This window comes from Octopus bimaculoides, chromosome 25, assembly GCF_046866305.1.
Source record: "Octopus bimaculoides isolate indiv1 chromosome 25, ASM4686630v1, whole genome shotgun sequence".
Taxonomy (NCBI): domain Eukaryota; kingdom Metazoa; phylum Mollusca; class Cephalopoda; order Octopoda; family Octopodidae; genus Octopus; species Octopus bimaculoides.
Window position 1 is genome coordinate 36,269,038 of NC_142952.1, and position 27,862 is coordinate 36,296,899.

Consider the following 27,862-nt stretch of genomic DNA (forward strand, 5'->3'; position numbering starts at 1 on the left):
GGTTGCTTGATCACTTCTTGCTGTTGCTTGTTCAGTTGTTATTGTTGCCTGATCACTTGTTGCTGTTTGTTGTTCAGTTGTTGTTGTTGCTTAATCACTTGTTGCTGTTGGTTGTTCAGTTCTTGTTGTTGCCTGATCACTTGTTGCTGTTTGTTGTTCAGTTGTTGTTGTTGCCTGATCACTTGTTGCTGTTGGTTGATCAGTTGTTGTTGTTGCTTGATCACTTGTTGCTGTTGGTTGTTCAGTTGTTGTTGTTGCCTGATCACTTGTTGCTGTTTGTTGTTCAGTTGTTGTTGTTGCTTGATCACTTGTTGCTGTTGGTTGTTCAGTTGTTGTTGTTGCTTGATCACTTGTTGCTGTTGGTTGTTCAGTTGTTGTTGTTGCCTGATCACTTGTTGCTGTTGGTTGTTCAGTTGTTGTTGTTGCTTGATCACTTGTGGATGTTGGTTGTTCAGTTGTTGTTGTTGCCTGATCACTTGTTGCTGTTTGTTGTTCAGTTGTTGTTGCTTGATCACTTGTTGCTGTTGGTAGTTCAGTTGTTGTTGTTGCCTGATCACTTGTTGCTGTTTGTTGTTCAGTTGTTGTTGTTGCCAGATGACTTGTTGCTGTTTGTTGTTCAGTTGTTTTTGTTGCTTGATCACTTGCTGCGATTGGTTGTTCAGTTGTTGTTGTTGCTTGATCACTTGTTGCTGGTGGTTGTTCAGTTGTTGTTGTTGTTTGGTCACTTGTTGCTGTTGGTTGTTCAGTTGTTGTGGTTGCTTGATCACTTTTTGCTGTTGCTTGTTCAGTTGTTATTGTTGCCTGATCACTTGTTGCTGTTTGTTGTTCAGTTGTTGTTGTTGCTTGATCACTTGTTGCTGTTTGTTGTTCAGTTGTTGTTGTTGCCTGATCACTTGTTGCTGTTGGTTGTTCAGTTGTTGTTGTTGCCTGATCACTTGTTGCTGTTTGTTGTTCAGTTGTTGTTGTTGCCTGATCACTTGTTGCTGTTGGTTGATCAGTTGTTGTTGTTGCTTGATCACTTGTTGCTGTTGGTTGTTCAGTTGTTGTTGTTGCCTGATCACTTGTTGCTGTTTGTTGTTCAGTTGTTGTTGTTGCTTGATCACTTGTTGCTGTTGCTTGATCACTTGTTGCTGTTGGATGTTCAGTTGTTGTTGTTGCTTGATCACTTGTTGCTGTTTGTTGTTCAGTTGTTGTTGTTACTTGATCACTTGTTGTTGCTGATTGTTCAGTTGTTGTTGTTGCTTGACCACTTGTTGCTGTTGGTTGTTCAGTTGTTGTTGTTGCCTGATCACTTGTTGCTGTTGGTTGTTCAGTTGTTGTTGTTGCCTGATCACTTGTGGATGTTGGTTGTTCAGTTGTTGTTGTTGCTTGATCACTTGTTGCTGTTTGTTGTTCAGTTGTTGTTGTTGCTTGATCACTTGTTGCTGATGGTTGTTCACTTGCTGTTGTTGCTTGATCACCTGTTGCTGTTGGTTGTCCAGTTGTCGTTGTTACCTGATCAATTGTGGATGTTGGTTGTTCAGTTGTTGTTGTTGCCTGATCACTTGTTGCTGTTTGTTGTTCAGTTGTTGTTGTTGCTTGATCACTTGTGGATGTTGGTTGTTCAGTTGTTGTTGTTGCCTGATCACTTGTTGCTGTTTGTTGTTCAGTTGTTGTTGCTTGATCACTTGTTGTTGTTGGTTGTTCAGTTGTTGTTGTTGCCTGATCACTTGTTGCTGTTTGTTGTTCAGTTGTTGTTGTTGCCAGATCACTTGTTGCTGTTTGTTGTTCAGTTGTTTTTGTTGCTTGATCACTTGTGGCTATTGGTTGTTCAGTTGTTGTTGTTGCTTGATCACTTGTTGCTGGTGGTTGTTCAGTTGTTGTTGTTGTTTGATCACTTGTTGCTGTTGGTTGTTCAGTTGTTATTGTTGCCTGATCACCTGTTGCTGTTTGTTGTTCAGTTGTTGTTGTTGCTTGATCACTTGTTGCTGTTGGTTGTTCAGTTGTTGTTGTTGTTGCCTGATCACTTGTTGCTGTTTGTTGTTGAGTTGTTGTTGTTGCTTGATCACTTGTTGCTGTTGGTTGTTCAGTTGTTGTGGTTGCTTGATCACTTCTTACTGTTGCTTGTTCAGTTGTTATTGTTGCCTGATCACTTGTTGCTGTTTGTTGTTCAGTTGTTGTTGTTGCTTGATCACTTGTTGCTGTTGGTTGTTCAGTTGTTGTTGTTGCCTGATCACTTGTTGCTGTTTGTTGTTCAGTTGTTGTTGTTGCCTGATCACTTGTTGCTGTTGGTTGATCAGTTGTTGTTGTTGCTTGATCACTTGTTGCTGTTGGTTGTTCAGTTGTTGTTGTTGCCTGATCACTTGTTGCTGTTTGTTGTTCAGTTGTTGTTGTTGCTTGATCACTTGTAGCTGGTGGTTGTTCAGTTGTTGTTGTTGTTTGATCACTTGTTGCTGTTGGTTGTTCAGTTGTTATTGTTGCCTGATCACTTGTTGCTGTTTGTTGTTCAGTTGTTGTTGTTGCTTGATCACTTGTTGGTGTTGGTTGTTCAGTTGCTGTTGTTGCCTGATCACTTGTTGCTGTTTGTTGTTCAGTTGTTGTTGTTGCCTGATCACTTGTTGCTGTTTGTTGTTCAGTTGTTGTTGTTGCTTGATCACTTCTTGCTGTTGCTTGTTCAGTTGTTATTGTTGCCTGATCACTTGTTGCTGTTTGTTGTTCAATTGTTGTTGTTGCTTGATCACTTGTTGCTGTTGGTTGTTCAGTTGTTGTTGTTGCCTGATCACTTGTTGCTGTTTGTTGTTCAGTTGTTGTTGTTGCCTGATCACTTGTTGCTGTTGGTTGATCAGTTGTTGTTGTTGCTTGATCACTTGTTGCTGTTGGTTGTTCAGTTGTTGTTGTTGCCTGATCACTTGTTGCTGTTTGTTGTTCAGTTGTTGTTGTTGCTTGATCACTTGTTGCTGTTGGTTGTTCAGTTGTTGTTGTTGCTTGATCACTTGTTGCTGTTGGTTGTTCAGTTGTTGTTGTTGCCTGATCACTTGTTGCTGTTGGGTGTTCAGTTGTTGTTGTTGCTTGATCACTTGTGGATGTTGGTTGTTCAGTTGTTGTTGTTGCCTGATCACTTGTTGCTGTTTGTTGTTCAGTTGTTGTTGCCTGATCACTTGTTGCTGTTTGTTGTTCAGTTGTTGTTGTTGCCAGATGACTTGTTGCTGTTTGTTGTTCAGTTGTTTTTGTTGCTTGATCACTTGCTGCTATTGGTTGTTCAGTTGTTGTTGTTGCTTGATCACTTGTTGCTGGTGGTTGTTCAGTTGTTGTTGTTGTTTGATCACTTGTTGCTGTTGGTTGTTCAGTTGTTGTGGTTGCTTGATCACTTCTTGCTGTTGCTTGTTCAGTTGTTATTGTTGCCTGATCACTTGTTGCTGTTTGTTGTTCAGTTGTTGTTGTTGCTTGATCACTTGTTGCTGTTTGTTGTTCAGTTGTTGTTGTTGCCTGATCACTTGTTGCTGTTGGTTGTTCAGTTGTTGTTGTTGCCTGATCACTTGTTGCTGTTTGTTGTTCAGTTGTTGTTGTTGCCTGATCACTTGTTGCTGTTGGTTGATCAGTTGTTGTTGTTGCTTGATCACTTGTTGCTGTTGGTTGTTCAGTTGTTGTTGTTGCCTGATCACTTGTTGCTGTTTGTTGTTCAGTTGTTGTTGTTGCTTGATCACTTGTTGCTGTTGGTTGTTCAGTTGTTGTTGTAGCTTGATCACTTGTTGCTGTTGGTTGTTCAGTTGTTGTTGTTGCCTGATCACTTGTTGCTGTTGGTTGTTCAGTTGTTGTTGTTGCTTGATCACTTGTTGCTGTTGCTTGATCACTTGTTGCTGTTGGTTGTTCAGTTGTTGTTGTTGCTTGATCACGTGTTGCTGTTGGTTGTTCAGTTGTTGTTGTTGCCTGATCACTTGTTGCTGTTGGTTGTTCAGTTGTTGTTGTTGCTTGATCACTTGTGGATGTTGGTTGTTCAGTTGTTGTTGTTGCTTGATCACTTGTTGCTGTTTGTTGTTCAGTTGTTGTTGTTGCTTGATCACTGGTTGCTGTTGGTTGTTCACTTGTTGTTGTTGCCTGATCACTTGTTGCTGTTTGTTGTTCAGTTGTTGTTGCTTGATCACTGGCTGCTGTTGGTTGTTCAGTTGTTGTTGTTGCCTGATCACTTGTTGCTGTTTGTTGTTCAGTTGTTGTTGTTGCTTGATCACTTGTTGTTGGTTGTTCAGTTGTTATTGTTGCTTGATCACTTGTTGTTGTTGGTTGTTCAGTTGTTGTTGTTGCTTGATCATTTGTTGCTGTTGGTTGTTCAGTTGTTGTTGTTACCTGATCACTTGTTGCTGCTGGTTGATCAGTTGTTGTTGTTGCTTGATCACTTGTTGCTGTTGGTTGTTCAGTTGTTGTTGTTGCTTGATCACTTGTTGCTGTTGGTTGTTCAGTTGTTGTTGTTGCCTGATCACTTGTGGATGTTGGTTGTTCAGTTGTTGTTGTTGCCTGATCACTTGTTGCTGTTGGTTGTTCCGTTGTTGTTGTTGCTTGATCACTTGTGGATGTTGGTTGTTCAGTTGTTGTTGTTGTCTGATCACTTGTTGCTGTTTGTTGTTCAGTTGTTGTTGTTGCCTGATCACTTGTTGCTGTTTGTTGTTCAGTTGTTGTTGCTTGATCACTTGTTGCTGTTTGTTGTTCAGTTGTTGTTGTTGCCTGATCACTTGTTGCTGTTTGTTGTTCAGTTGTTGTTGTTGCTTGATCACTTGTTGCTGTTTGTTGTTCAGTTGTTGTTGCTTGATCACTTGTTGCTGTTGGTTGTTCAGTTGTTGTTGTTGCTTGATCACTTGTTGCTGGTGGTTCTTCAGTTGTTGTTGTTGCCTGATCACTTGTTGCTGTTTGTTGTTCAGTTGTTGTTGTTGCTTGATCACTTGTTGCTGTTGGTTGTTCAGTTGTTGTTGTTGCCTGATTATTTGTTGCTGTTTGTTGTTCAGTTGTTGTTGTTGCCTGATCACTTGTTGCTGTTGGTTGTTCCGTTGTTGTTGTTGCTTGATCACTTGTGGATGTTGGTTGTTCAGTTGTTGTTGTTGTCTGATCACTTGTTGCTGTTTGTTGTTCAGTTGTTGTTGTTGCCTGATCACTTGTTGCTGTTTGTTGTTCAGTTGTTGTTGCTTGATCACTTGTTGCTGTTTGTTGTTCAGTTGAGGTTGTTGCCTGATCACTTGTTGCTGTTTGTTGTTCAGTTGTTGTTGTTGCCTGATCACTTGTTGCTGTTTGTTGTTCAGTTGTTGTTGTTGCTTGATCACTTGTTGCTGTTTGTTGTTCAGTTGTTGTTGCTTGATCACTTGTTGCTGTTGGTTGTTCAGTTGTTGTTGTTGCTTGATCACTTGTTGCTGGTGGTTGTTCAGTTGTTGTTGATGCCTGATCACTTGTTGCTGTTTGTTGTTCAGTTGTTGTTGTTGCTTGATCACTTGTTGCTGTTGGTTGTTCAGTTGTTGTTGTTGCCTGATTATTTGTTGCTGTTTGTTGTTCAGTTGCTGTTGTTGCTTGATCACTTGTTGCTGTTTGTTGTTCAGTTGTTGTTGTTGCCTGATCACTTGTTCCTGTTTGTTGTTCAGTTGTTGTTGTTGCTTGATCACTTGTTGCTGTTTGTTGTTCAGTTGTTGTTGTTGCTTGATCACTTGTTGCTGATGGTTGTTCACTTGCTGTTGTTGCTTGATCACCTGTTGCTGTTGGTTGATCAGTTGTTGTTGTTGCTTGATCACTTGTTGCTGTTGGTGGTTCAGTTGTTGTTGTTGCTTGATCACTTGTTGCTGTTGGTTGTTCAGTTGTTGTTGTTGCTTGATCACTTGTGGCTGTTGGTTGTTCAGTTGTTGTTGTTGCTTGATCACTTGTTGTTGTTGGTTGTTCAGTTGTTGTTGTTGCCTGATCACTTGTGGATGTTGGTTGTTCAGTTGTTGTTGTTGTCTGATCACTTGTTGCTGTTTGTTGTTCAGTTGTTGTTGCTTGATCACTTGTTGCTGTTTGTTGTTCAGTTGTTGTTGTTGACTGATCACTTGTTGCTGTTTGTTGTTCAGTTGTTGTTGCTTGATCACTTGTTGCTGTTTGTTGTTCAGTTGTTGTTGTTGCTTGATCACTTGTTGCTGTTTGTTGTTCAGTTGTTGTTGCTTGATCACTTGTTGCTGTTTGTTGTTCAGTTGTTGTTGTTGCCTGATCACTTGTTGCTGTTTGTTGTTCAGTTGTTGTTGTTGCTTGATCACTTGTTGCTGTTTGTTGTTCAGTTGTTGTTGTTGCTTGATCACTTGTTGCTGTTGGTTGTTCAGTTGTTGTTGTTGCCTGATCACTTGTTGCTGTTTGTTGTTCAGTTGTTGTTGTTGCTTGATCACTTGTTGCTGTTGGTTGTTCAGTTGTTGTTGTTGCCTGATCATTTGTTGCTGTTTGTTGTCCAGTTGTCGTTGTTTGATCACTTGTTGCTGTTGGTTGTTCAGTTGTTGTTGCTTGATCACTTGTTGCTGGTGGTTGTTCAGTTGTTGTTGTTGCCTGATCACTTGTTGCTGTTTGTTGATCAGTTGTTGTTGTTGCTTGATAACTTCTTGTTGTTGGTTGTTCAGTTGTTGTTGTTGCCTGATCACTTGTTGCTGTTGGTTGTTCAGTTGTTGTTGTTGCTTGATCACTTGTTGCTGTTTGTTGTTCAGTTGTTGTTGTTGCCTGATCACTCGTTCCTGTTTGTTGTTCAGTTGTTGTTGTTGCTTGATCACTTGTTGCTGTTTGTTGTTCAGTTGTTGTTGTTGCCTGATCACTTGTTGCTGTTGGTTGTTCAGTTGTTGTTGTTGCCTGATCACTTGTTGCTGTTGGTTGTTCAGTTGTTGTTGTTGCTTGATCACTTGTTGCTGTTGCTTGATCACTTGTTGCTGTTTGTTGTTCAGTTGTTGTTGTTGCTTGACCACTTGTTGCTGTTGGTTGTTCAGTTGTTGTTGTTCCCTGATCACTTGTTGCTGTTGGTTGTTCAGTTGTTGTTGTTGCTTGATCACTTGTGGATGTTGGTTGTTCAGTTGTTGTTGTTGCCTGATCACTTGTTGCTGTTTGTTGTTCAGTTGTTGTTGCTTGATCACTTGTTGCTGTTGGTTGTTCAGTTGTTGATGTTGCCTGATCACTTGTTGCTGTTGGTTGTTCAGTTGTTGTTGTTGCTTGATCACTTGTTGCTGTTGGTTGTTCAGTTGTTGTTGTTGCCTGATTATTTGTTGCTGTTTGTTGTTCAGTTGCTGTTGTTGCTTGATCACTTGTTGCTGTTTGTTGTTCAGTTGTTGTTGTTGCCGGATCACTTGTTCCTGTTTGTTGTTCAGTTGTTGTTGTTGCTTGATCACTTGTTGCTGTTTGTTGTTCAGTTGTTGTTGTTGTTGCCTGATCACTTGTTGCTGTTGGTTGTTCAGTTGTTGTTGTTGCCTGATCACTTGTTGCTGTTGGTTGTTCAGTTGTTGTTGCTTGATCACTTGTTGCTGGTGGTAGTTCAGTTGTTGTTGTTGCCTGATCACTTGTTGCTGTTGGTTGTTCAGTTGTTGTTGTTGCCTGATCACTTGTTGCTGTTTGTTGTTCAGTTGTTGTTGCTTGATCACTTGTTGCGGGTGGTAGTTCAGTTGTTGTTGTTGCCTGATCACTTGTTGCTGTTTGTTGTTCAGTTGTTGTTGTTGCTTGATCACTTGTTGCTGTTGGTTGTTCAGTTGTTGTTGTTGCCTGATTATTTGTTGCTGTTTGTTGTTCAGTTGCTGTTGTTGCTTGATCACTTGTTGCTGTTTGTTGTTCAGTTGTTGTTGTTGCCTGATCACTTGTTCCTGTTTGTTGTTCAGTTGTTGTTGTTGCTTGATCACTTGTTGCTGTTTGTTGTTCAGTTGTTGTTGTTGCCTGATCACTTGTTGCTGTTGGTTGTTCAGTTGTTGTTGTTGCCTGATCACTTGTTGCTGTTGGTTGTTCAGTTGTTGTTGTTGCTTGATCACTTGTTGCTGTTTCTTGATCACTTGTTGCTGTTGGTTGTTCAGTTGTTGTTGTTGCTTGATCACTTGTTGCTGTTTGTTGTTCAGTTGTTGTTGTTACTTGATCACTTGTTGTTGTTGATAGTTCAGTTGTTGTTGTTGCTTGACCACTTGTTGCTGTTGGTTGTTCAGTTGTTGTTGTTGCCTGATCACTTGTGGATGTTGGTTGTTCAGTTGTTGTTGTTGCTTGATCACTTGTTGCTGGTGGTTCTTCAGTTGTTGTTGTTGCCTGATCACTTGTTGCTGTTTGTTGTTCAGTTGTTGTTGTTGCTTGATCACTTGTTGCTGTTGGTTGTTCAGTTGTTGTTGTTGCCTGATTATTTGTTGCTGTTTGTTGTTCAGTTGTTGTTGTTGCCTGATCACTTGTTGCTGTTGGTTGTTCCGTTGTTGTTGTTGCTTGATCACTTGTGGATGTTGGTTGTTCAGTTGTTGTTGTTGTCTGATCACTTGTTGCTGTTTGTTGTTCAGTTGTTGTTGTTGCCTGATCACTTGTTGCTGTTTGTTGTTCAGTTGTTGTTGCTTGATCACTTGTTGCTGTTTGTTGTTCAGTTGAGGTTGTTGCCTGATCACTTGTTGCTGTTTGTTGTTCAGTTGTTGTTGTTGCCTGATCACTTGTTGCTGTTTGTTGTTCAGTTGTTGTTGTTGCTTGAGCACTTGTTGCTGTTTGTTGTTCAGTTGTTGTTGCTTGATCACTTGTTGCTGTTGGTTGTTCAGTTGTTGTTGTTGCTTGATCACTTGTTGCTGGTGGTTGTTCAGTTGTTGTTGTTGCCTGATCACTTGTTGCTGTTTGTTGTTCAGTTGTTGTTGTTGCTTGATCACTTGTTGCTGTTGGTTGTTCAGTTGTTGTTGTTGCCTGATTATTTGTTGCTGTTTGTTGTTCAGTTGCTGTTGTTGCTTGATCACTTGTTGCTGTTTGTTGTTCAGTTGTTGTTGTTGCCTGATCACTTGTTCCTGTTTGTTGTTCAGTTGTTGTTGTTGCTTGATCACTTGTTGCTGTTTGTTGTTCAGTTGTTGTTGTTGCTTGATCACTTGTTGCTGATGGTTGTTCACTTGCTGTTGTTGCTTGATCACCTGTTGCTGTTGGTTGATCAGTTGTTGTTGTTGCTTGATCACTTGTTGCTGTTGGTGGTTCAGTTGTTGTTGTTGCTTGATCACTTGTTGCTGTTGGTTGTTCAGTTGTTGTTGTTGCTTGATCACTTGTGGCTGTTGGTTGTTCAGTTGTTGTTGTTGCTTGATCACTTGTTGTTGTTGGTTGTTCAGTTGTTGTTGTTGCCTGATCACTTGTGGATGTTGGTTGTTCAGTTGTTGTTGTTGTCTGATCACTTGTTGCTGTTTGTTGTTCAGTTGTTGTTGCTTGATCACTTGTTGCTGTTTGTTGTTCAGTTGTTGTTGTTGCCTGATCACTTGTTGCTGTTTGTTGTTCAGTTGTTGTTGCTTGATCACTTGTTGCTGTTTGTTGTTCAGTTGTTGTTGTTGCTTGATCACTTGTTGCTGTTTGTTGTTCAGTTGTTGTTGCTTGATCACTTATTGCTGTTTGTTGTTCAGTTGTTGTTGTTGCCTGATCACTTGTTGCTGTTTGTTGTTCAGTTGTTGTTGTTGCTTGATCACTTGTTGCTGTTTGTTGTTCAGTTGTTGTTGTTGCTTGATCACTTGTTGCTGTTGGTTGTTCAGTTGTTGTTGTTGCCTGATCACTTGTTGCTGTTTGTTGTTCAGTTGTTGTTGTTGCTTGATCACTTGTTGCTGTTGGTTGTTCAGTTGTTGTTGTTGCCTGATCATTTGTTGCTGTTTGTTGTCCAGTTGTTGTTGTTTGATCACTTGTTGCTGTTGGTTGTTCAGTTGTTGTTGCTTGATCACTTGTTGCTGGTGGTTGTTCAGTTGTTGTTGTTGCCTGATCACTTGTTGCTGTTTGTTGATCAGTTGTTGTTGTTGCTTGATAACTTCTTGTTGTTGGTTGTTCAGTTGTTGTTGTTGCCTGATCACTTGTTGCTGTTGGTTGTTCAGTTGTTGTTGTTGCCTGATCACTTGTTGCTGTTTGTTGTTCAGTTGTTGTTGCTTGATCACTTGTTGCGGGTGGTAGTTCAGTTGTTGTTGTTGCCTGATCACTTGTTGCTGTTTGTTGTTCAGTTGTTGTTGTTGCTTGATCACTTGTTGCTGTTGGTTGTTCAGTTGTTGTTGTTGCCTGATTATTTGTTGCTGTTTGTTGTTCAGTTGCTGTTGTTGCTTGATCACTTGTTGCTGTTTGTTGTTCAGTTGTTGTTGTTGCCTGATCACTTGTTCCTGTTTGTTGTTCAGTTGTTGTTGTTGCTTGATCACTTGTTGCTGTTTGTTGTTCAGTTGTTGTTGTTGCCTGATCACTTGTTGCTGTTGGTTGTTCAGTTGTTGTTGTTGCCTGATCACTTGTTGCTGTTGGTTGTTCAGTTGTTGTTGTTGCTTGATCACTTGTTGCTGTTTCTTGATCACTTGTTGCTGTTGGTTGTTCAGTTGTTGTTGTTGCTTGATCACTTGTTGCTGTTTGTTGTTCAGTTGTTGTTGTTACTTGATCACTTGTTGTTGTTGATAGTTCAGTTGTTGTTGTTGCTTGACCACTTGTTGCTGTTGGTTGTTCAGTTGTTGTTGTTGCCTGATCACTTGTGGATGTTGGTTGTTCAGTTGTTGTTGTTGCTTGATCACTTGTTGCTGGTGGTTCTTCAGTTGTTGTTGTTGCCTGATCACTTGTTGCTGTTTGTTGTTCAGTTGTTGTTGTTGCTTGATCACTTGTTGCTGTTGGTTGTTCAGTTGTTGTTGTTGCCTGATTATTTGTTGCTGTTTGTTGTTCAGTTGTTGTTGTTGCCTGATCACTTGTTGCTGTTGGTTGTTCCGTTGTTGTTGTTGCTTGATCACTTGTGGATGTTGGTTGTTCAGTTGTTGTTGTTGTCTGATCACTTGTTGCTGTTTGTTGTTCAGTTGTTGTTGTTGCCTGATCACTTGTTGCTGTTTGTTGTTCAGTTGTTGTTGCTTGATCACTTGTTGCTGTTTGTTGTTCAGTTGAGGTTGTTGCCTGATCACTTGTTGCTGTTTGTTGTTCAGTTGTTGTTGTTGCCTGATCACTTGTTGCTGTTTGTTGTTCAGTTGTTGTTGTTGCTTGAGCACTTGTTGCTGTTTGTTGTTCAGTTGTTGTTGCTTGATCACTTGTTGCTGTTGGTTGTTCAGTTGTTGTTGTTGCTTGATCACTTGTTGCTGGTGGTTGTTCAGTTGTTGTTGTTGCCTGATCACTTGTTGCTGTTTGTTGTTCAGTTGTTGTTGTTGCTTGATCACTTGTTGCTGTTGGTTGTTCAGTTGTTGTTGTTGCCTGATTATTTGTTGCTGTTTGTTGTTCAGTTGCTGTTGTTGCTTGATCACTTGTTGCTGTTTGTTGTTCAGTTGTTGTTGTTGCCTGATCACTTGTTCCTGTTTGTTGTTCAGTTGTTGTTGTTGCTTGATCACTTGTTGCTGTTTGTTGTTCAGTTGTTGTTGTTGCTTGATCACTTGTTGCTGATGGTTGTTCACTTGCTGTTGTTGCTTGATCACCTGTTGCTGTTGGTTGATCAGTTGTTGTTGTTGCTTGATCACTTGTTGCTGTTGGTGGTTCAGTTGTTGTTGTTGCTTGATCACTTGTTGCTGTTGGTTGTTCAGTTGTTGTTGTTGCTTGATCACTTGTGGCTGTTGGTTGTTCAGTTGTTGTTGTTGCTTGATCACTTGTTGTTGTTGGTTGTTCAGTTGTTGTTGTTGCCTGATCACTTGTGGATGTTGGTTGTTCAGTTGTTGTTGTTGTCTGATCACTTGTTGCTGTTTGTTGTTCAGTTGTTGTTGCTTGATCACTTGTTGCTGTTTGTTGTTCAGTTGTTGTTGTTGCCTGATCACTTGTTGCTGTTTGTTGTTCAGTTGTTGTTGCTTGATCACTTGTTGCTGTTTGTTGTTCAGTTGTTGTTGTTGCTTGATCACTTGTTGCTGTTTGTTGTTCAGTTGTTGTTGCTTGATCACTTATTGCTGTTTGTTGTTCAGTTGTTGTTGTTGCCTGATCACTTGTTGCTGTTTGTTGTTCAGTTGTTGTTGTTGCTTGATCACTTGTTGCTGTTTGTTGTTCAGTTGTTGTTGTTGCTTGATCACTTGTTGCTGTTGGTTGTTCAGTTGTTGTTGTTGCCTGATCACTTGTTGCTGTTTGTTGTTCAGTTGTTGTTGTTGCTTGATCACTTGTTGCTGTTGGTTGTTCAGTTGTTGTTGTTGCCTGATCATTTGTTGCTGTTTGTTGTCCAGTTGTTGTTGTTTGATCACTTGTTGCTGTTGGTTGTTCAGTTGTTGTTGCTTGATCACTTGTTGCTGGTGGTTGTTCAGTTGTTGTTGTTGCCTGATCACTTGTTGCTGTTTGTTGATCAGTTGTTGTTGTTGCTTGATAACTTCTTGTTGTTGGTTGTTCAGTTGTTGTTGTTGCCTGATCACTTGTTGCTGTTGGTTGTTCAGTTGTTGTTGTTGCTTGATCACTTGTTGCTGTTTGTTGTTCAGTTGTTGTTGTTGCCTGATCACTCGTTCCTGTTTGTTGTTCAGTTGTTGTTGTTGCTTGATCACTTGTTGCTGTTTGTTGTTCAGTTGTTGTTGTTGCCTGATCACTTGTTGCTGTTGGTTGTTCAGTTGTTGTTGTTGCCTGATCACTTGTTGCTGTTGGTTGTTCAGTTGTTGTTGTTGCTTGATCACTTGTTGCTGTTGCTTGATCACTTGTTGCTGTTTGTTGTTCAGTTGTTGTTGTTGCTTGACCACTTGTTGCTGTTGGTTGTTCAGTTGTTGTTGTTCCCTGATCACTTGTTGCTGTTGGTTGTTCAGTTGTTGTTGTTGCTTGATCACTTGTGGATGTTGGTTGTTCAGTTGTTGTTGTTGCCTGATCACTTGTTGCTGTTTGTTGTTCAGTTGTTGTTGCTTGATCACTTGTTGCTGTTGGTTGTTCAGTTGTTGATGTTGCCTGATCACTTGTTGCTGTTGGTTGTTCAGTTGTTGTTGTTGCTTGATCACTTGTTGCTGTTGGTTGTTCAGTTGTTGTTGTTGCCTGATTATTTGTTGCTGTTTGTTGTTCAGTTGCTGTTGTTGCTTGATCACTTGTTGCTGTTTGTTGTTCAGTTGTTGTTGTTGCCGGATCACTTGTTCCTGTTTGTTGTTCAGTTGTTGTTGTTGCTTGATCACTTGTTGCTGTTTGTTGTTCAGTTGTTGTTGTTGTTGCCTGATCACTTGTTGCTGTTGGTTGTTCAGTTGTTGTTGTTGCCTGATCACTTGTTGCTGTTGGTTGTTCAGTTGTTGTTGCTTGATCACTTGTTGCTGGTGGTAGTTCAGTTGTTGTTGTTGCCTGATCACTTGTTGCTGTTGGTTGTTCAGTTGTTGTTGTTGCCTGATCACTTGTTGCTGTTTGTTGTTCAGTTGTTGTTGCTTGATCACTTGTTGCGGGTGGTAGTTCAGTTGTTGTTGTTGCCTGATCACTTGTTGCTGTTTGTTGTTCAGTTGTTGTTGTTGCTTGATCACTTGTTGCTGTTGGTTGTTCAGTTGTTGTTGTTGCCTGATTATTTGTTGCTGTTTGTTGTTCAGTTGCTGTTGTTGCTTGATCACTTGTTGCTGTTTGTTGTTCAGTTGTTGTTGTTGCCTGATCACTTGTTCCTGTTTGTTGTTCAGTTGTTGTTGTTGCTTGATCACTTGTTGCTGTTTGTTGTTCAGTTGTTGTTGTTGCCTGATCACTTGTTGCTGTTGGTTGTTCAGTTGTTGTTGTTGCCTGATCACTTGTTGCTGTTGGTTGTTCAGTTGTTGTTGTTGCTTGATCACTTGTTGCTGTTTCTTGATCACTTGTTGCTGTTGGTTGTTCAGTTGTTGTTGTTGCTTGATCACTTGTTGCTGTTTGTTGTTCAGTTGTTGTTGTTACTTGATCACTTGTTGTTGTTGATAGTTCAGTTGTTGTTGTTGCTTGACCACTTGTTGCTGTTGGTTGTTCAGTTGTTGTTGTTGCCTGATCACTTGTGGATGTTGGTTGTTCAGTTGTTGTTGTTGCTTGATCACTTGTTGCTGGTGGTTCTTCAGTTGTTGTTGTTGCCTGATCACTTGTTGCTGTTTGTTGTTCAGTTGTTGTTGTTGCTTGATCACTTGTTGCTGTTGGTTGTTCAGTTGTTGTTGTTGCCTGATTATTTGTTGCTGTTTGTTGTTCAGTTGTTGTTGTTGCCTGATCACTTGTTGCTGTTGGTTGTTCCGTTGTTGTTGTTGCTTGATCACTTGTGGATGTTGGTTGTTCAGTTGTTGTTGTTGTCTGATCACTTGTTGCTGTTTGTTGTTCAGTTGTTGTTGTTGCCTGATCACTTGTTGCTGTTTGTTGTTCAGTTGTTGTTGCTTGATCACTTGTTGCTGTTTGTTGTTCAGTTGAGGTTGTTGCCTGATCACTTGTTGCTGTTTGTTGTTCAGTTGTTGTTGTTGCCTGATCACTTGTTGCTGTTTGTTGTTCAGTTGTTGTTGTTGCTTGAGCACTTGTTGCTGTTTGTTGTTCAGTTGTTGTTGCTTGATCACTTGTTGCTGTTGGTTGTTCAGTTGTTGTTGTTGCTTGATCACTTGTTGCTGGTGGTTGTTCAGTTGTTGTTGTTGCCTGATCACTTGTTGCTGTTTGTTGTTCAGTTGTTGTTGTTGCTTGATCACTTGTTGCTGTTGGTTGTTCAGTTGTTGTTGTTGCCTGATTATTTGTTGCTGTTTGTTGTTCAGTTGCTGTTGTTGCTTGATCACTTGTTGCTGTTTGTTGTTCAGTTGTTGTTGTTGCCTGATCACTTGTTCCTGTTTGTTGTTCAGTTGTTGTTGTTGCTTGATCACTTGTTGCTGTTTGTTGTTCAGTTGTTGTTGTTGCTTGATCACTTGTTGCTGATGGTTGTTCACTTGCTGTTGTTGCTTGATCACCTGTTGCTGTTGGTTGATCAGTTGTTGTTGTTGCTTGATCACTTGTTGCTGTTGGTGGTTCAGTTGTTGTTGTTGCTTGATCACTTGTTGCTGTTGGTTGTTCAGTTGTTGTTGTTGCTTGATCACTTGTGGCTGTTGGTTGTTCAGTTGTTGTTGTTGCTTGATCACTTGTTGTTGTTGGTTGTTCAGTTGTTGTTGTTGCCTGATCACTTGTGGATGTTGGTTGTTCAGTTGTTGTTGTTGTCTGATCACTTGTTGCTGTTTGTTGTTCAGTTGTTGTTGCTTGATCACTTGTTGCTGTTTGTTGTTCAGTTGTTGTTGTTGCCTGATCACTTGTTGCTGTTTGTTGTTCAGTTGTTGTTGCTTGATCACTTGTTGCTGTTTGTTGTTCAGTTGTTGTTGTTGCTTGATCACTTGTTGCTGTTTGTTGTTCAGTTGTTGTTGCTTGATCACTTATTGCTGTTTGTTGTTCAGTTGTTGTTGTTGCCTGATCACTTGTTGCTGTTTGTTGTTCAGTTGTTGTTGTTGCTTGATCACTTGTTGCTGTTTGTTGTTCAGTTGTTGTTGTTGCTTGATCACTTGTTGCTGTTGGTTGTTCAGTTGTTGTTGTTGCCTGATCACTTGTTGCTGTTTGTTGTTCAGTTGTTGTTGTTGCTTGATCACTTGTTGCTGTTGGTTGTTCAGTTGTTGTTGTTGCCTGATCATTTGTTGCTGTTTGTTGTCCAGTTGTTGTTGTTTGATCACTTGTTGCTGTTGGTTGTTCAGTTGTTGTTGCTTGATCACTTGTTGCTGGTGGTTGTTCAGTTGTTGTTGTTGCCTGATCACTTGTTGCTGTTTGTTGATCAGTTGTTGTTGTTGCTTGATAACTTCTTGTTGTTGGTTGTTCAGTTGTTGTTGTTGCCTGATCATTTGTTGCTGTTGGTTGTTCAGTTGTTGTTGTTGCTTGATCACTTGTTGCTGTTTGTTGTTCAGTTGTTGTTGTTGCCTGATCACTCGTTCCTGTTTGTTGTTCAGTTGTTGTTGTTGCTTGATCACTTGTTGCTGTTTGTTGTTCAGTTGTTGTTGTTGCCTGATCACTTGTTGCTGTTGGTTGTTCAGTTGTTGTTGTTGCCTGATCACTTGTTGCTGTTGGTTGTTCAGTTGTTGTTGTTGCTTGATCACTTGTTGCTGTTGCTTGATCACTTGTTGCTGTTTGTTGTTCAGTTGTTGTTGTTGCTTGACCACTTGTTGCTGTTGGTTGTTCAGTTGTTGTTGTTCCCTGATCACTTGTTGCTGTTGGTTGTTCAGTTGTTGTTGTTGCTTGATCACTTGTGGATGTTGGTTGTTCAGTTGTTGTTGTTGCCTGATCACTTGTTGCTGTTTGTTGTTCAGTTGTTGTTGCTTGATCACTTGTTGCTGTTGGTTGTTCAGTTGTTGATGTTGCCTGATCACTTGTTGCTGTTGGTTGTTCAGTTGTTGTTGTTGCTTGATCACTTGTTGCTGTTGGTTGTTCAATTGTTGTTGTTGCCTGATTATTTGTTGCTGTTTGTTGTTCAGTTGCTGTTGTTGCTTGATCACTTGTTGCTGTTTGTTGTTCAGTTGTTGTTGTTGCCGGATCACTTGTTCCTGTTTGTTGTTCAGTTGTTGTTGTTGCTTGATCACTTGTTGCTGTTTGTTGTTCAGTTGTTGTTGTTGTTGCCTGATCACTTGTTGCTGTTGGTTGTTCAGTTGTTGTTGTTGCCTGATCACTTGTTGCTGTTGGTTGTTCAGTTGTTGTTGCTTGATCACTTGTTGCTGGTGGTAGTTCAGTTGTTGTTGTTGCCTGATCACTTGTTGCTGTTGGTTGTTCAGTTGTTGTTGTTGCCTGATCACTTGTTGCTGTTTGTTGTTCAGTTGTTGTTGCTTGATCACTTGTTGCGGGTGGTAGTTCAGTTGTTGTTGTTGCCTGATCACTTGTTGCTGTTTGTTGTTCAGTTGTTGTTGTTGCTTGATCACTTGTTGCTGTTGGTTGTTCAGTTGTTGTTGTTGCCTGATTATTTGTTGCTGTTTGTTGTTCAGTTGCTGTTGTTGCTTGATCACTTGTTGCTGTTTGTTGTGCAGTTGTTGTTGTTGCCTGATCACTTGTTCCTGTTTGTTGTTCAGTTGTTGTTGTTGCTTGATCACTTGTTGCTGTTTGTTGTTCAGTTGTTGTTGTTGCCTGATCACTTGTTGCTGTTGGTTGTTCAGTTGTTGTTGTTGCCTGATCACTTGTTGCTGTTGGTTGTTCAGTTGTTGTTGTTGCTTGATCACTTGTTGCTGTTTCTTGATCACTTGTTGCTGTTGGTTGTTCAGTTGTTGTTGTTGCTTGATCACTTGTTGCTGTTTGTTGTTCAGTTGTTGTTGTTACTTGATCACTTGTTGTTGTTGATTGTTCAGTTGTTGTTGTTGCTTGACCACTTGTTGCTGTTGGTTGTTCAGTTGTTGTTGTTGCCTGATCACTTGTGGATGTTGGTTGTTCAGTTGTTGTTGTTGCCTGATCACTTGTTGCTGTTGGTTGTTCAGTTGTTGTTGTTGCTTGATCACTTGTGGATGTTGGTTGATCAGTTGTTGTTGTTGCTTGATCAATTGTTGCTGTTGGTTGTTCAGTTGTTGTTGTTTCTTGAACACTTGTGGATGTTGGTTGTTCAGTTGTTGTTGTTGCCTGATCACTTGTTGCTGTTGGTTGTTCAGTTGTTGTTATTGCTTGATCACTTGTTGCTGTTTGTTGTTCAGTTGTTGCTGTTGTTGTTTGTTGTTCAGTTGTTGTTGTTGCTTGATAACTTGTTGCTGTTTGTTGTTCAGTTGTTGTTGTTGCCTGATCACTTGTTGCTGTTTGTTGTTCAGTTGTTGTTGTTGCTTGATAACTTGTTGTTGTTGGTTGTTCAGTTGTTGTTGTTGCTTGATAACTTGTTGCTGTTTGTTGTTCAGTTGTTGTTGTTGCCTGATCACTTGTTGCTGTTTGTTGTTCAGTTGTTGTTGCTTGATAACTTGTTGTTGTTGGTTGTTCAGTTGTTGTTGTTGCTTGATCACTTGTTGCTGTTGGTTGTTCAGTTGTTGTTGTTGCCTGATCACTTGTGGATGTTGGTTGTTCAGTTGTTGTTGTTGCCAGATCACTTGTTGCTGTTGGTTGTTCAGTTGTTGTTGTTGCTTGATCACTTGCTGCTGTTGGTTGTTCAGTTGTTGTTGTTGCCTGATCACTTGTGGATGTTGGTTTTTCAGTTGTTGTTGTTGTCTGATCAATTGTAGCTGTTGGTTGTTCAGTTGTTGTTGTTGCTTGATCACTTGTGGATGTTGGTTGTTCAGTTGTTGTTGTTGCCTGATCACTTGTTGCTGTTGGTTGTTCAGTTGTTGTTGTTGCTTGAATACTTGTTGTTGTTGGTTGTTCAGTTGTTGTTGTTGCTTGATCACTTGTTGCTGTTGGTTGTTCAGTTGTTGTTGTTGCCTGATCACTTGTGGATGTTGGTTGTTCAGCTGTTGTTGTTTCTTGATCACTTGTGGATGTTGGTTGTTCAGTTGTTGTTGTTGCTTGATCACTTGTTGCTGTTTGTTGTTCAGTTGTTGTTGTTGCTGTTTGTTGTTGAATTGTTGTTGTTGCTTGATTACTTGTTGCTGTTGGTTGTTCAGTTGTTGTTATTGCTTGATCACTTGTTGCTGTTTGTTGTTCAGTTGTTGCTGTTGTTGTTTGTTGTTCAGTTGTTGTTGTTGCTTGATCACTTGTTGCTGTTGGTTGTTCAGTTGTTGTTGTTGCCTGATCACTTGTTGCTGTTTGTTGTTCAGTTGTTGTTGTTGCCTGATCACTTGTTGCTGTTGGTTGTTCAGTTGTTGTTGTTGCTTGATCACTTGTGGATGTTGGTTGTTCAGTTGTTGCTGTTGCTTGATCACTTGTTGCTGTTTGTTGTTCAGTTGTTGTTGTTGCTTGATCACTTGTTGCTGTTGGTTGTTCACTTGTTGTTGTTGCCTGATCACTTGTTGCTGTTTGTTGTTCAGTTGTTGTTGTTGCTTGATCACTTGTTGTTGTTGGTTGTTCAGTTGTTGTTGTTGCTTGATCACTTGTTGCTGTTGGTTGTTCAGTTGTTGTTGTTGCCTGATCACTTGTTGCTGTTGGTTGTTCAGTTGTTGTTGTTGCTTGATCACTTGTGTATGTTGGTTGTTCAGTTGTTGTTGTTGCCTGATCACTTGTTGTTGTTGGTTGATCAGTTGTTGTTGTTGCTTGATCACTTGTTGCTGTTGGTTGTTCAGTTGTTGTTGTTGCTTGATCACTTGTTGCTGTTGCTTGATCACTTGTTGCTGTTGGTTGTTCAGTTGTTGTTGTTGCTTGATCACTTGTTGCTGTTGGTTGTTCAGTTGTTGTTGTTGCTTGATCACTTGTTGTTGTTGGTTGTTCAGTTGTTGTTGTTGCTTGATCACTTGTTGCTGTTGCTTGATCACTTGTTGCTGTTGGTTGATCAGTTGTTGTTGTTGCTTGATCACTTGTTGCTGTTGGTTGTTCAGTTGTTGTTGTTGCCTGATCACTTGTTGTTGTTGGTTGTTCAGTTGTTGTTGTTGCTTGATCACTTGTTGCCGTTGGTTGTTCAGTTGTTGTTGTTGCCTGATCACTTGTTGTTGTTGGTTGTTCAGTTGTTGTTGTTGCTTGATCACTTGTTGCTGTTGGTTGTTCAGTTGGTGTTGTTGCCTGATCACTTGTTGTTGTTGGTTGTTCAGTTGTTGTTGTTGCTTGATCACTTGTTGCTGTTGGTTGTTCAGTTGTTGTTGTTGCCTGATCACTTGTTGTTGTTGGTTGTTCAGTTGTTGTTGTTGCTTGATCACTTGTTGCTGTTGGTTGATCCGTTGTTGTTGTTGCTTGATCACTTGTTGCTGTTGGTTGTTCAGTTGTTGTTGTTGCCTGATCACTTGTTGCTGTTGGTTGTTCAGTTGTTGTTGTTGCTTGATCACTTGTTGCTGTTGGTTGATCAGTTGTTGTTGTTGCTTGATCACTTGTTGCTGTTGGTCGTTCAGTTGTTGTTGTTGCTTGATCACTTGTTGCTGTTGCTTGATCACTTGTTGCTGTTGGTTGTTCAGTTGTTGTTGTTGCTTGATCACGTGTTGCTGTTGGTTGTTCAGTTGTTGTTGTTGCTTGATCACTTGTTGCTGTTTGTTGTTCAGTTGTTGTTGTTGTTGTTGGTTCTTCCGTTGTTATTGTTGTTGTTGGTTCTTCCGTTGTTATTTTTGTTGTTGGTTCTTCCGTTGTTATTGTTGTTGTTGGTTCTTCAATTGTTATTGTTGTTGTTGGTTCTTCCGTTGTTATTGTTGTTGTTGGTTCTTCAATTGTTATTGTTGTTGTTGGTTCTTCCGTTGTTATTGTTGTTGTTGGTTCTTCCATTGTTATTGTTGTTGGTTCTTCCGTTGTTATTGTTGTTGTTGGTTCTTCCGTTGTTATTGTTGTTGTTGGTTCTTCCGTTGTTATTGTTGTTGTTGGTTCTTCAGTTGTTATTGTTGTTGTTGGTTCTTCCGTTGTTATTGTTGTTGTTGGTTCTTCCGTTGTTATTGTTGTTGTTGGTTCTTCCGTTGTTATTGTTGTTGTTGGTTCTTCCGTTGTTATTGTTGTTGTTGGTTCTTCCGTTGTTATTGTTGTTGTTGGTTCTTCAGTTGTTATTGTTGTTGTTGGTTCTTCCGTTGTTATTGTTGTTGTTGGTTCTTCCGTTGTTATTGTTGTTGTTGGTTCTTCCGTTGTTATTGTTGTTGTTGGTTCTTCCGTTGTTATTGTTGTTGTTGGTTCTTCCGTTGTTATTGTTGTTGTTGGTTCTTCCGTTGTTATTGTTGTTGTTGGTTCTTCCGTTGTTATTGTTGTTGTTGTTGGTTCTTCCGTTGTTATTGTTGTTGTTGGTTCTTCCGCTGTTATTGTTGTTGTTGGTTCTTCCGTTGTTATTGTTGTTGTTGTTTCTTCAGTTGTTATTGTTGTTGTTGGTTCTTCCGTTGTTATTGTTGTTGTTGGTTCCTCAGTTGTTATTGTTGTTGTTGGTTCTTCCGTTGTTATTGTTGTTGTTGGTTCTTCCGTTGTTATTGTTGTTGTTGGTTCTTCCGTTGTTATTGTTGTTGGTTCTTCCGTTGTTATTGTTGTTGTTGGTTCTTCCGTTGTTATTGTTGTTGTTGGTTCTTCCGTTGTTATTGTTGTTGTTGGTTCTTCAGTTGTTATTGTTGTTGTTGGTTCTTCCGTTGTTATTGTTGTTGTTGGTTCTTCCGTTGTTATTGTTGTTGTTGGTTCTTCCGTTGTTATTGTTGTTGTTGGTTCTTCCGTTGTTATTGTTGTTGTTGGTTCTTCCGTTGTTATTGTTGTTGTTGGTTCTTCCGTTGTTATTGTTGTTGTTGGTTCTTCCGTTGTTATTGTTGTTGTTGGTTCTTCCGTTATTGTTGTTGTTGGTTCTTCAGTTGTTATTGTTGTTGTTGGTTCTTCCGTTGTTATTGTTGTTGTTGGTTCTTCCGTTGTTATTGTTGTTGTTGGTTCTTCCGTTGTTATTGTTGTTGTTGGTTCTTCCGTTGTTATTGTTGTTGTTGGTTCTTCCGTTGTTATTGTTGTTGTTGGTTCTTCCGTTGTTATTGTTGTTGTTGGTTCTTCCGTTGTTATTGTTGTTGTTGGTTCTTCCGTTGTTATTGTTGTTGTTGGTTCTTCAATTGTTATTGTTGTTGTTGGTTCTTCCGTTGTTATTGTTGTTGTTGGTTCTTCAATTGTTATTGTTGTTGTTGGTTCTTCCGTTGTTATTGTTGTTGTTGGTTCTTCCGTTGTTATTGTTGTTGGTTCTTCCGTTGTTATTGTTGTTGTTGGTTCTTCCGTTGTTATTGTTGTTGTTGGTTCTTCCGTTGTTATTGTTGTTGTTGGTTCTTCAGTTGTTATTGTTGTTGTTGGTTCTTCCGTTGTTATTGTTGTTGTTGGTTCTTCCGTTGTTATTGTTGTTGTTGGTTCTTCCGTTGTTATTGTTGTTGTTGGTTCTTCCTTTGTTATTGTTGTTGTTGGTTCTTCCGTTGTTTTTGTTGTTGTTGGTTCTTCCGTTGTTATTGTTGTTGTTGGTTCTTCAGTTGTTATTGTTGTTGTTGGTTCTTCCGTTGTTATTGTTGTTGTTGGTTCTTCCGTTGTTATTGTTGTTGTTGGTTCTTCCGTTGTTATTGTTGTTGTTGGTTCTTCCGTTGTTATTGTTGTTGTTGGTTCTTCCGTTGTTATTGTTGTTGTTGGTTCTTCCGTTGTTATTGTTGTTGTTGGTTCTTCCGTTGTTATTGTTGTTGTTGGTTCTTCCGTTGTTATTGTTGTTGTTGTTGGTTCTTCCGTTGTTATTTTTGTTGTTGGTTCTTCCGCTGTTATTGTTGTTGTTGGTTCTTCCGTTGTTATTGTTGTTGTTGGTTCTTCAGTTGTTATTGTTGTTGTTGGTTCTTCCGTTGTTATTGTTGTTGTTGGTTCCTCAGTTGTTATTGTTGTTGTTGGTTCTTCCGTTGTTATTGTTGTTGTTGGTTCTTCCGTTGTTATTGTTGTTGTTGGTTCTTCAGTTGTTATTGTTGTTGTTGGTTCTTCCGTTGTTATTGTTGTTGTTGGTTCTTCCGTTGTTATTGTTGTTGTTGGTTTTTCCGTTGTTATTGTTGTTGGTTCTTCCGTTGTTATTGTTGTTGTTGGTTCTTCCGTTGTTATTGTTGTTGTTGGTTCTTCCGTTGTTATTGTTGTTGTTGGTTCTTCAGTTGTTATTGTTGTTGTTGGTTCTTCCGTTGTTATTGTTGTTGTTGGTTCTTCCGTTGTTATTGTTGTTGTTGGTTCTTCCGTTGTTATTGTTGTTGTTGGTTCTTCCGTTGTTATTGTTATTGTTGGTTCTTCCGTTGTTATTGTTGTTGTTGGTTCTTCCGTTGTTATTGTTGTTGTTGGTTCTTCCGTTGTTATTGTTGTTGTTGGTTCTTCCGTTGTTATTGTTGTTGTTGGTTCTTCCGTTGTTATTGTTGTTGTTGGTTCTTCCGTTGTTATTGTTGTTGTTGGTTCTTCAGTTGTTATTGTTGTTGTTGGTTCTTCCGTTGTTATTGTTGTTGTTGGTTCTTCCGTTGTTATTGTTGTTGTTGGTTCTTCAGTTGTTATTGTTGTTGTTGGTTCTTCCGTTGTTATTGTTGTTGTTGGTTCTTCCGTTGTTATTGTTGTTGTTGGTTCTTCCGTTGTTATTGTTGTTGTTGGTTCTTCCGTTGTTATTGTTGTTGTTGGTTCTTCCGTTGTTATTGTTGTTGTTGGTTCTTCAGTTGTTATTGTTGTTGTTGTTGGTTCTTCCGTTGTTATTGTTGTTGTTGGTTCTTCCGTTGTTATTGTTGTTGTTGGTTCTTCCGTTGTTATTGTTGTTGTTGGTTCTTCAGTTGTTATTGTTGTTGTTGGTTCTTCCGTTGTTATTGTTGTTGTTGGTTCTTCCGTTGTTATTGTTGTTGTTGGTTCTTCCGTTGTTATTGTTGTTGTTGGTTCTTCCGTTGTTATTGTTGTTGTTGGTTCTTCCGTTGTTATTGTTGTTGTTGGTTCTTCAGTTGTTATTGTTGTTGTTGTTGGTTCTTCCGTTGTTATTGTTGTTGTTGGTTCTTCCGTTGTTATTGTTGTTGTTGGTTCTTCCGTTGTTATTGTTGTTGCTGGTTCTTCCGTTGTTATTGTTGTTGTTGGTTCTTCCGTTGTTATTGTTGTTGTTGGTTCTTCCGTTGTTATTGTTGTTGTTGTTGGTTCTTCCGTTGTTATTGTTGTTGTTGGTTCTTCCGCTGTTATTGTTGTTGTTGGTTCTTCCGTTGTTATTGTTGTTGTTGGTTCTTCAGTTGTTATTGTTGTTGTTGGTTCTTCCGTTGTTATTGTTGTTGTTGGTTCCTCAGTTGTTATTGTTGTTGTTGGTTCTTCCGTTGTTATTGTTGTTGTTGGTTCTTCCGTTGTTATTATTGTTGTTGGTTCTTCAGTTGTTATTGTTGTTGTTGGTTCTTCCGTTGTTATTGTTGTTGTTGGTTCTTCCGTTGTTATTGTTGTTGTTGGTTTTTCCGTTGTTATTGTTGTTGGTTCTTCCGTTGTTATTGTTGTTGTTGGTTCTTCCGTTGTTATTGTTGTTGTTGGTTCTTCCGTTGTTATTGTTGTTGTTGGTTCTTCCGTTGTTATTGTTGTTGTTGGTTCTTCCGTTGTTATTGTTGTTGTTGGTTCTTCCGTTGTTATTGTTGTTGTTGGTTCTTCAGTTGTTATTGTTGTTGTTGGTTCTTCCGTTGTTATTGTTGTTGTTGGTTCTTCAGTTGTTATTGTTGTTGTTGGTTCTTCCGTTGTTATTGTTGTTGTTGGTTCTTCCGTTGTTATTGTTGTTGTTGGTTCTTCCGTTGTTATTGTTGTTGTTGGTTCTTCCGTTGTTATTGTTGTTGTTGGTTCTTCCGTTGTTATTGTTGTTGTTGGTTCTTCAGTTGTTATTGTTGTTGTTGGTTCTTCCGTTGTTATTGTTGTTGTTGGTTCTTCCGTTGTTATTGTTGTTGTTGGTTCTTCAGTTGTTATTGTTGTTGTTGGTTCTTCCGTTGTTATTGTTGTTGTTGGTTCTTCCGTTGTTATTGTTGTTGTTGGTTCTTCCGTTGTTATTGTTGTTGCTGGTTCTTCCGTTGTTATTGTTGTTGTTGGTTCTTCCGTTGTTATTGTTGTTGTTGGTTCTTCCGTTGTTATTGTTGTTGTTGGTTCTTCAGTTGTTACTGTTGTTGTTGGTTCTTCCGTTGTTATTGTTGTTGTTGGTTCTTCCGTTGTTATTGTTGTTGTTGGTTCTTCCGTTGTTATTGTTGTTGTTGGTTCTTCCGTTGTTATTGTTGTTGTTGGTTCTTCAGTTGTTACTGTTGTTGTTGGTTCTTCCGTTGTTACTGTTGTTGTTGGTTCTTCCGTTGTTATTGTTGTTGTTGGTTCTTCCGTTGTTATTGTTGTTGCTGGTTCTTCCGTTGTTATTGTTGTTGTTGGTTCTTCCGTTGTTATTGTTGTTGTTGGTTCTTCCGTTGTTATTGTTGTTGTTGGTTCTTCAGTTGTTACTGTTGTTGTTGGTTCTTCCGTTGTTATTGTTGTTGTTGGTTCTTCCGTTGTTATTGTTGCTGTTGGTTCTTCCGTTGTTATTGTTGTTGTTGGTTCTTCCGTTGTTATTGTTGTTGTTGGTTCTTCTGTTGTTATTGTTGTTGTTGGTTCTTCCGTTGTTATTGTTGTTGTTGGTTCTTCCGTTGTTATTGTTGTTGTTGGTTCTTCCGTTGTTATTGTTGTTGTTGGTTCTTCAGTTGTTATTGTTGTTGTTGGTTCTTCCGTTGTTATTGTTGTTGTTGGTTCTTCCGTTGTTATTGTTGTTGTTGGTTCTTCAGTTGTTATTGTTGTTGTTGGTTCTTCCGTTGTTATTGTTGTTGTTGGTTCTTCCGTTGTTATTGTTGTTGTTGGTTCTTCCGTTGTTATTGTTGTTGTTGGTTCTTCCGTTGTTATTGTTGTTGTTGGTTCTTCCGTTGTTATTGTTGTTGTTGGTTCTTCCGTTGTTATTGTTGTTGTTGGTTCTTCCGTTGTTATTGCTGTTGTTGGTTCTTCCGTTGTTATTGTTGTTGTTGTTGGTTCTTCCGTTGTTATTGTTGTTGTTGGTTCTTCCGCTGTTATTGTTGTTGTTGGTTCTTCCGTTGTTATTGTTGTTGTTGGTTCTTCAGTTGTTATTGTTGTTGTTGGTTCTTCCGTTGTTATTGTTGTTGTTGGTTCCTCAGTTGTTATTGTTGTTGTTGGTTCTTCCGTTGTTATTGTTGTTGTTGGTTCTTCCGTTGTTATTGTTGTTGTTGGTTCTTCAGTTGTTATTGTTGTTGTTGGTTCTTCCGTTGTTATTGTTGTTGTTGGTTCTTCCGTTGTTATTGTTGTTGTTGGTTTTTCCGTTGTTATTGTTGTTGGTTCTTCCGTTGTTATTGTTGTTGTTGGTTCTTCCGTTGTTATTGTTGTTGTTGGTTCTTCCGTTGTTATTGTTGTTGTTGGTTCTTCAGTTGTTATTGTTGTTGTTGGTTCTTCCGTTGTTATTGTTGTTGTTGGTTCTTCCGTTGTTATTGTTGTTGTTGGTTCTTCCGTTGTTATTGTTGTTGTTGGTTCTTCAGTTGTTATTGTTGTTGTTGGTTCTTCCGTTGTTATTGTTGTTGTTGGTTCCTCAGTTGTTATTGTTGTTGTTGGTTCTTCCGTTGTTATTGTTGTTGTTGGTTCTTCCGTTGTTATTGTTGTTGTTGGTTCTTCAGTTGTTATTGTTGTTGTTGGTTCTTCCGTTGTTATTGTTGTTGTTGGTTCTTCCGTTGTTATTGTTGTTGTTGGTTTTTCCGTTGTTATTGTTGTTGGTTCTTCCGTTGTTATTGTTGTTGTTGGTTCTTCCGTTGTTATTGTTGTTGTTGGTTCTTCCGTTGTTATTGTTGTTGTTGGTTTTTCCGTTGTTATTGTTGTTGGTTCTTCCGTTGTTATTGTTGTTGTTGGTTCTTCCGTTGTTATTGTTGTTGTTGGTTCTTCCGTTGTTATTGTTGTTGTTGGTTCTTCAGTTGTTATTGTTGTTGTTGGTTCTTCCGTTGTTATTGTTGTTGTTGGTTCTTCCGTTGTTATTGTTGTTGTTGGTTCTTCCGTTGTTATTGTTGTTGTTGGTTCTTCCGTTGTTATTGTTGTTGTTGGTTCTTCCGTTGTTATTGTTGTTGTTGGTTCTTCCGTTGTTATTGTTGTTGTTGGTTCTTCCGTTGTTATTGTTGTTGTTGGTTCTTCAGTTGTTACTGTTGTTGGTTCTTCCGTTGTTATTGTTGTTGTTGGTTCTTCCGTTGTTATTGTTGTTGTTGGTTCTTCCGTTGTTATTGTTGTTGTTGGTTCTTCCGTTGTTATTGTTGTTGTTGGTTTTTCCGTTGTTATTGTTGTTGTTGGTTCTTCCGTTGTTATTGTTGTTGTTGGTTCTTCCGTTGTTATTGTTGTTGTTGGTTCTTCCGTTGTTATTGTTGTTGTTGGTTCTTCAGTTGTTATTGTTGTTGTTGGTTCTTCCGTTGTTATTGTTGTTGTTGGTTCTTCCGTTGTTATTGTTGTTGTTGGTTCTTCCGTTTTTATTGTTGTTGTTGGTTCTTCCGTTGTTATTGTTGTTGTTGGTTCTTCAGTTGTTATTGTTGTTGTTGGTTCTTCCGTTGTTATTGTTGTTGTTGGTTCTTCCGTTGTTATTGTTGTTGTTGGTTCTTCAGTTGTTATTGTTGTTGTTGGTTCTTCCGTTGTTATTGTTGGTGTTGGTTCTTCCGTTGTTATTTTTGTTGTTGGTTCTTCCGTTGTTATTGTTGTTGTTGGTTCTTCCGTTGTTATTGTTGTTGTTGGTTCTTCCGTTGTTTTTGTTGTTGTTGGTTCTTCAGTTGTTATTGTTGTTGTTGGTTCTTCCGTTGTTATTGTTGTTGTTGGTTCTTCCGTTGTTATTGTTGTTGTTGGTTCTTCAGTTGTTATTGTTGTTGTTGGTTCTTCCGTTGTTATTGTTGTTGTTGGTTCTTCCGTTGTTATTGTTGTTGTTGGTTCTTCCGTTGTTATTGTTGTTGCTGGTTCTTCCGTTGTTATTGTTGTTGTTGGTTCTTCCGTTGTTATTGTTGTTGTTGGTTCTTCCGTTGTTATTGTTGTTGTTGGTTCTTCAGTTGTTACTGTTGTTGTTGGTTCTTCCGTTGTTACTGTTGTTGTTGGTTCTTCCGTTGTTATTGTTGTTGTTGGTTTTTCAGTTGCTTTTTTTGTTGTTTGTGCGTTTGTCGTTGTTATTTGTTCTGTTGTTTGTACGTCTTGCACAGTTGTTGTAGCTGGTGCATTTGGTTTCGTTGGTTGTTTAGTTGTTGTTCTTGTCTTTGTACATATCGTTGAATTGTCTGTTCCTGGAAGAGGGAAATATTCAGAAAGTTAATTGTTATATTTTTGTCTCTAGTTTTGCGTTGTTCCTCTCTATTTATTTTACTATTCTCTGCGATAATTCAAC

General features: G+C 39.3%; 1 protein-coding gene across 1 annotated transcript in view; it reads right to left on the reverse strand.

Annotated features, from left to right (window-relative positions):
• Positions 1-88: 88 nt before the first annotated feature.
• The window catches only part of LOC106871938 (uncharacterized), a 40,415-nt gene continuing 12,641 nt past the window's right edge, over positions 89-27,862 (reverse strand). The window contains exon 6 of the mRNA XM_089341820.1: positions 89-27,761. Within this exon, the coding sequence (XP_089197946.1) occupies positions 91-27,761 (27,671 nt within the window). The 3' untranslated portion in view covers positions 89-90. The remainder of the gene's footprint in view (positions 27,762-27,862) is intronic.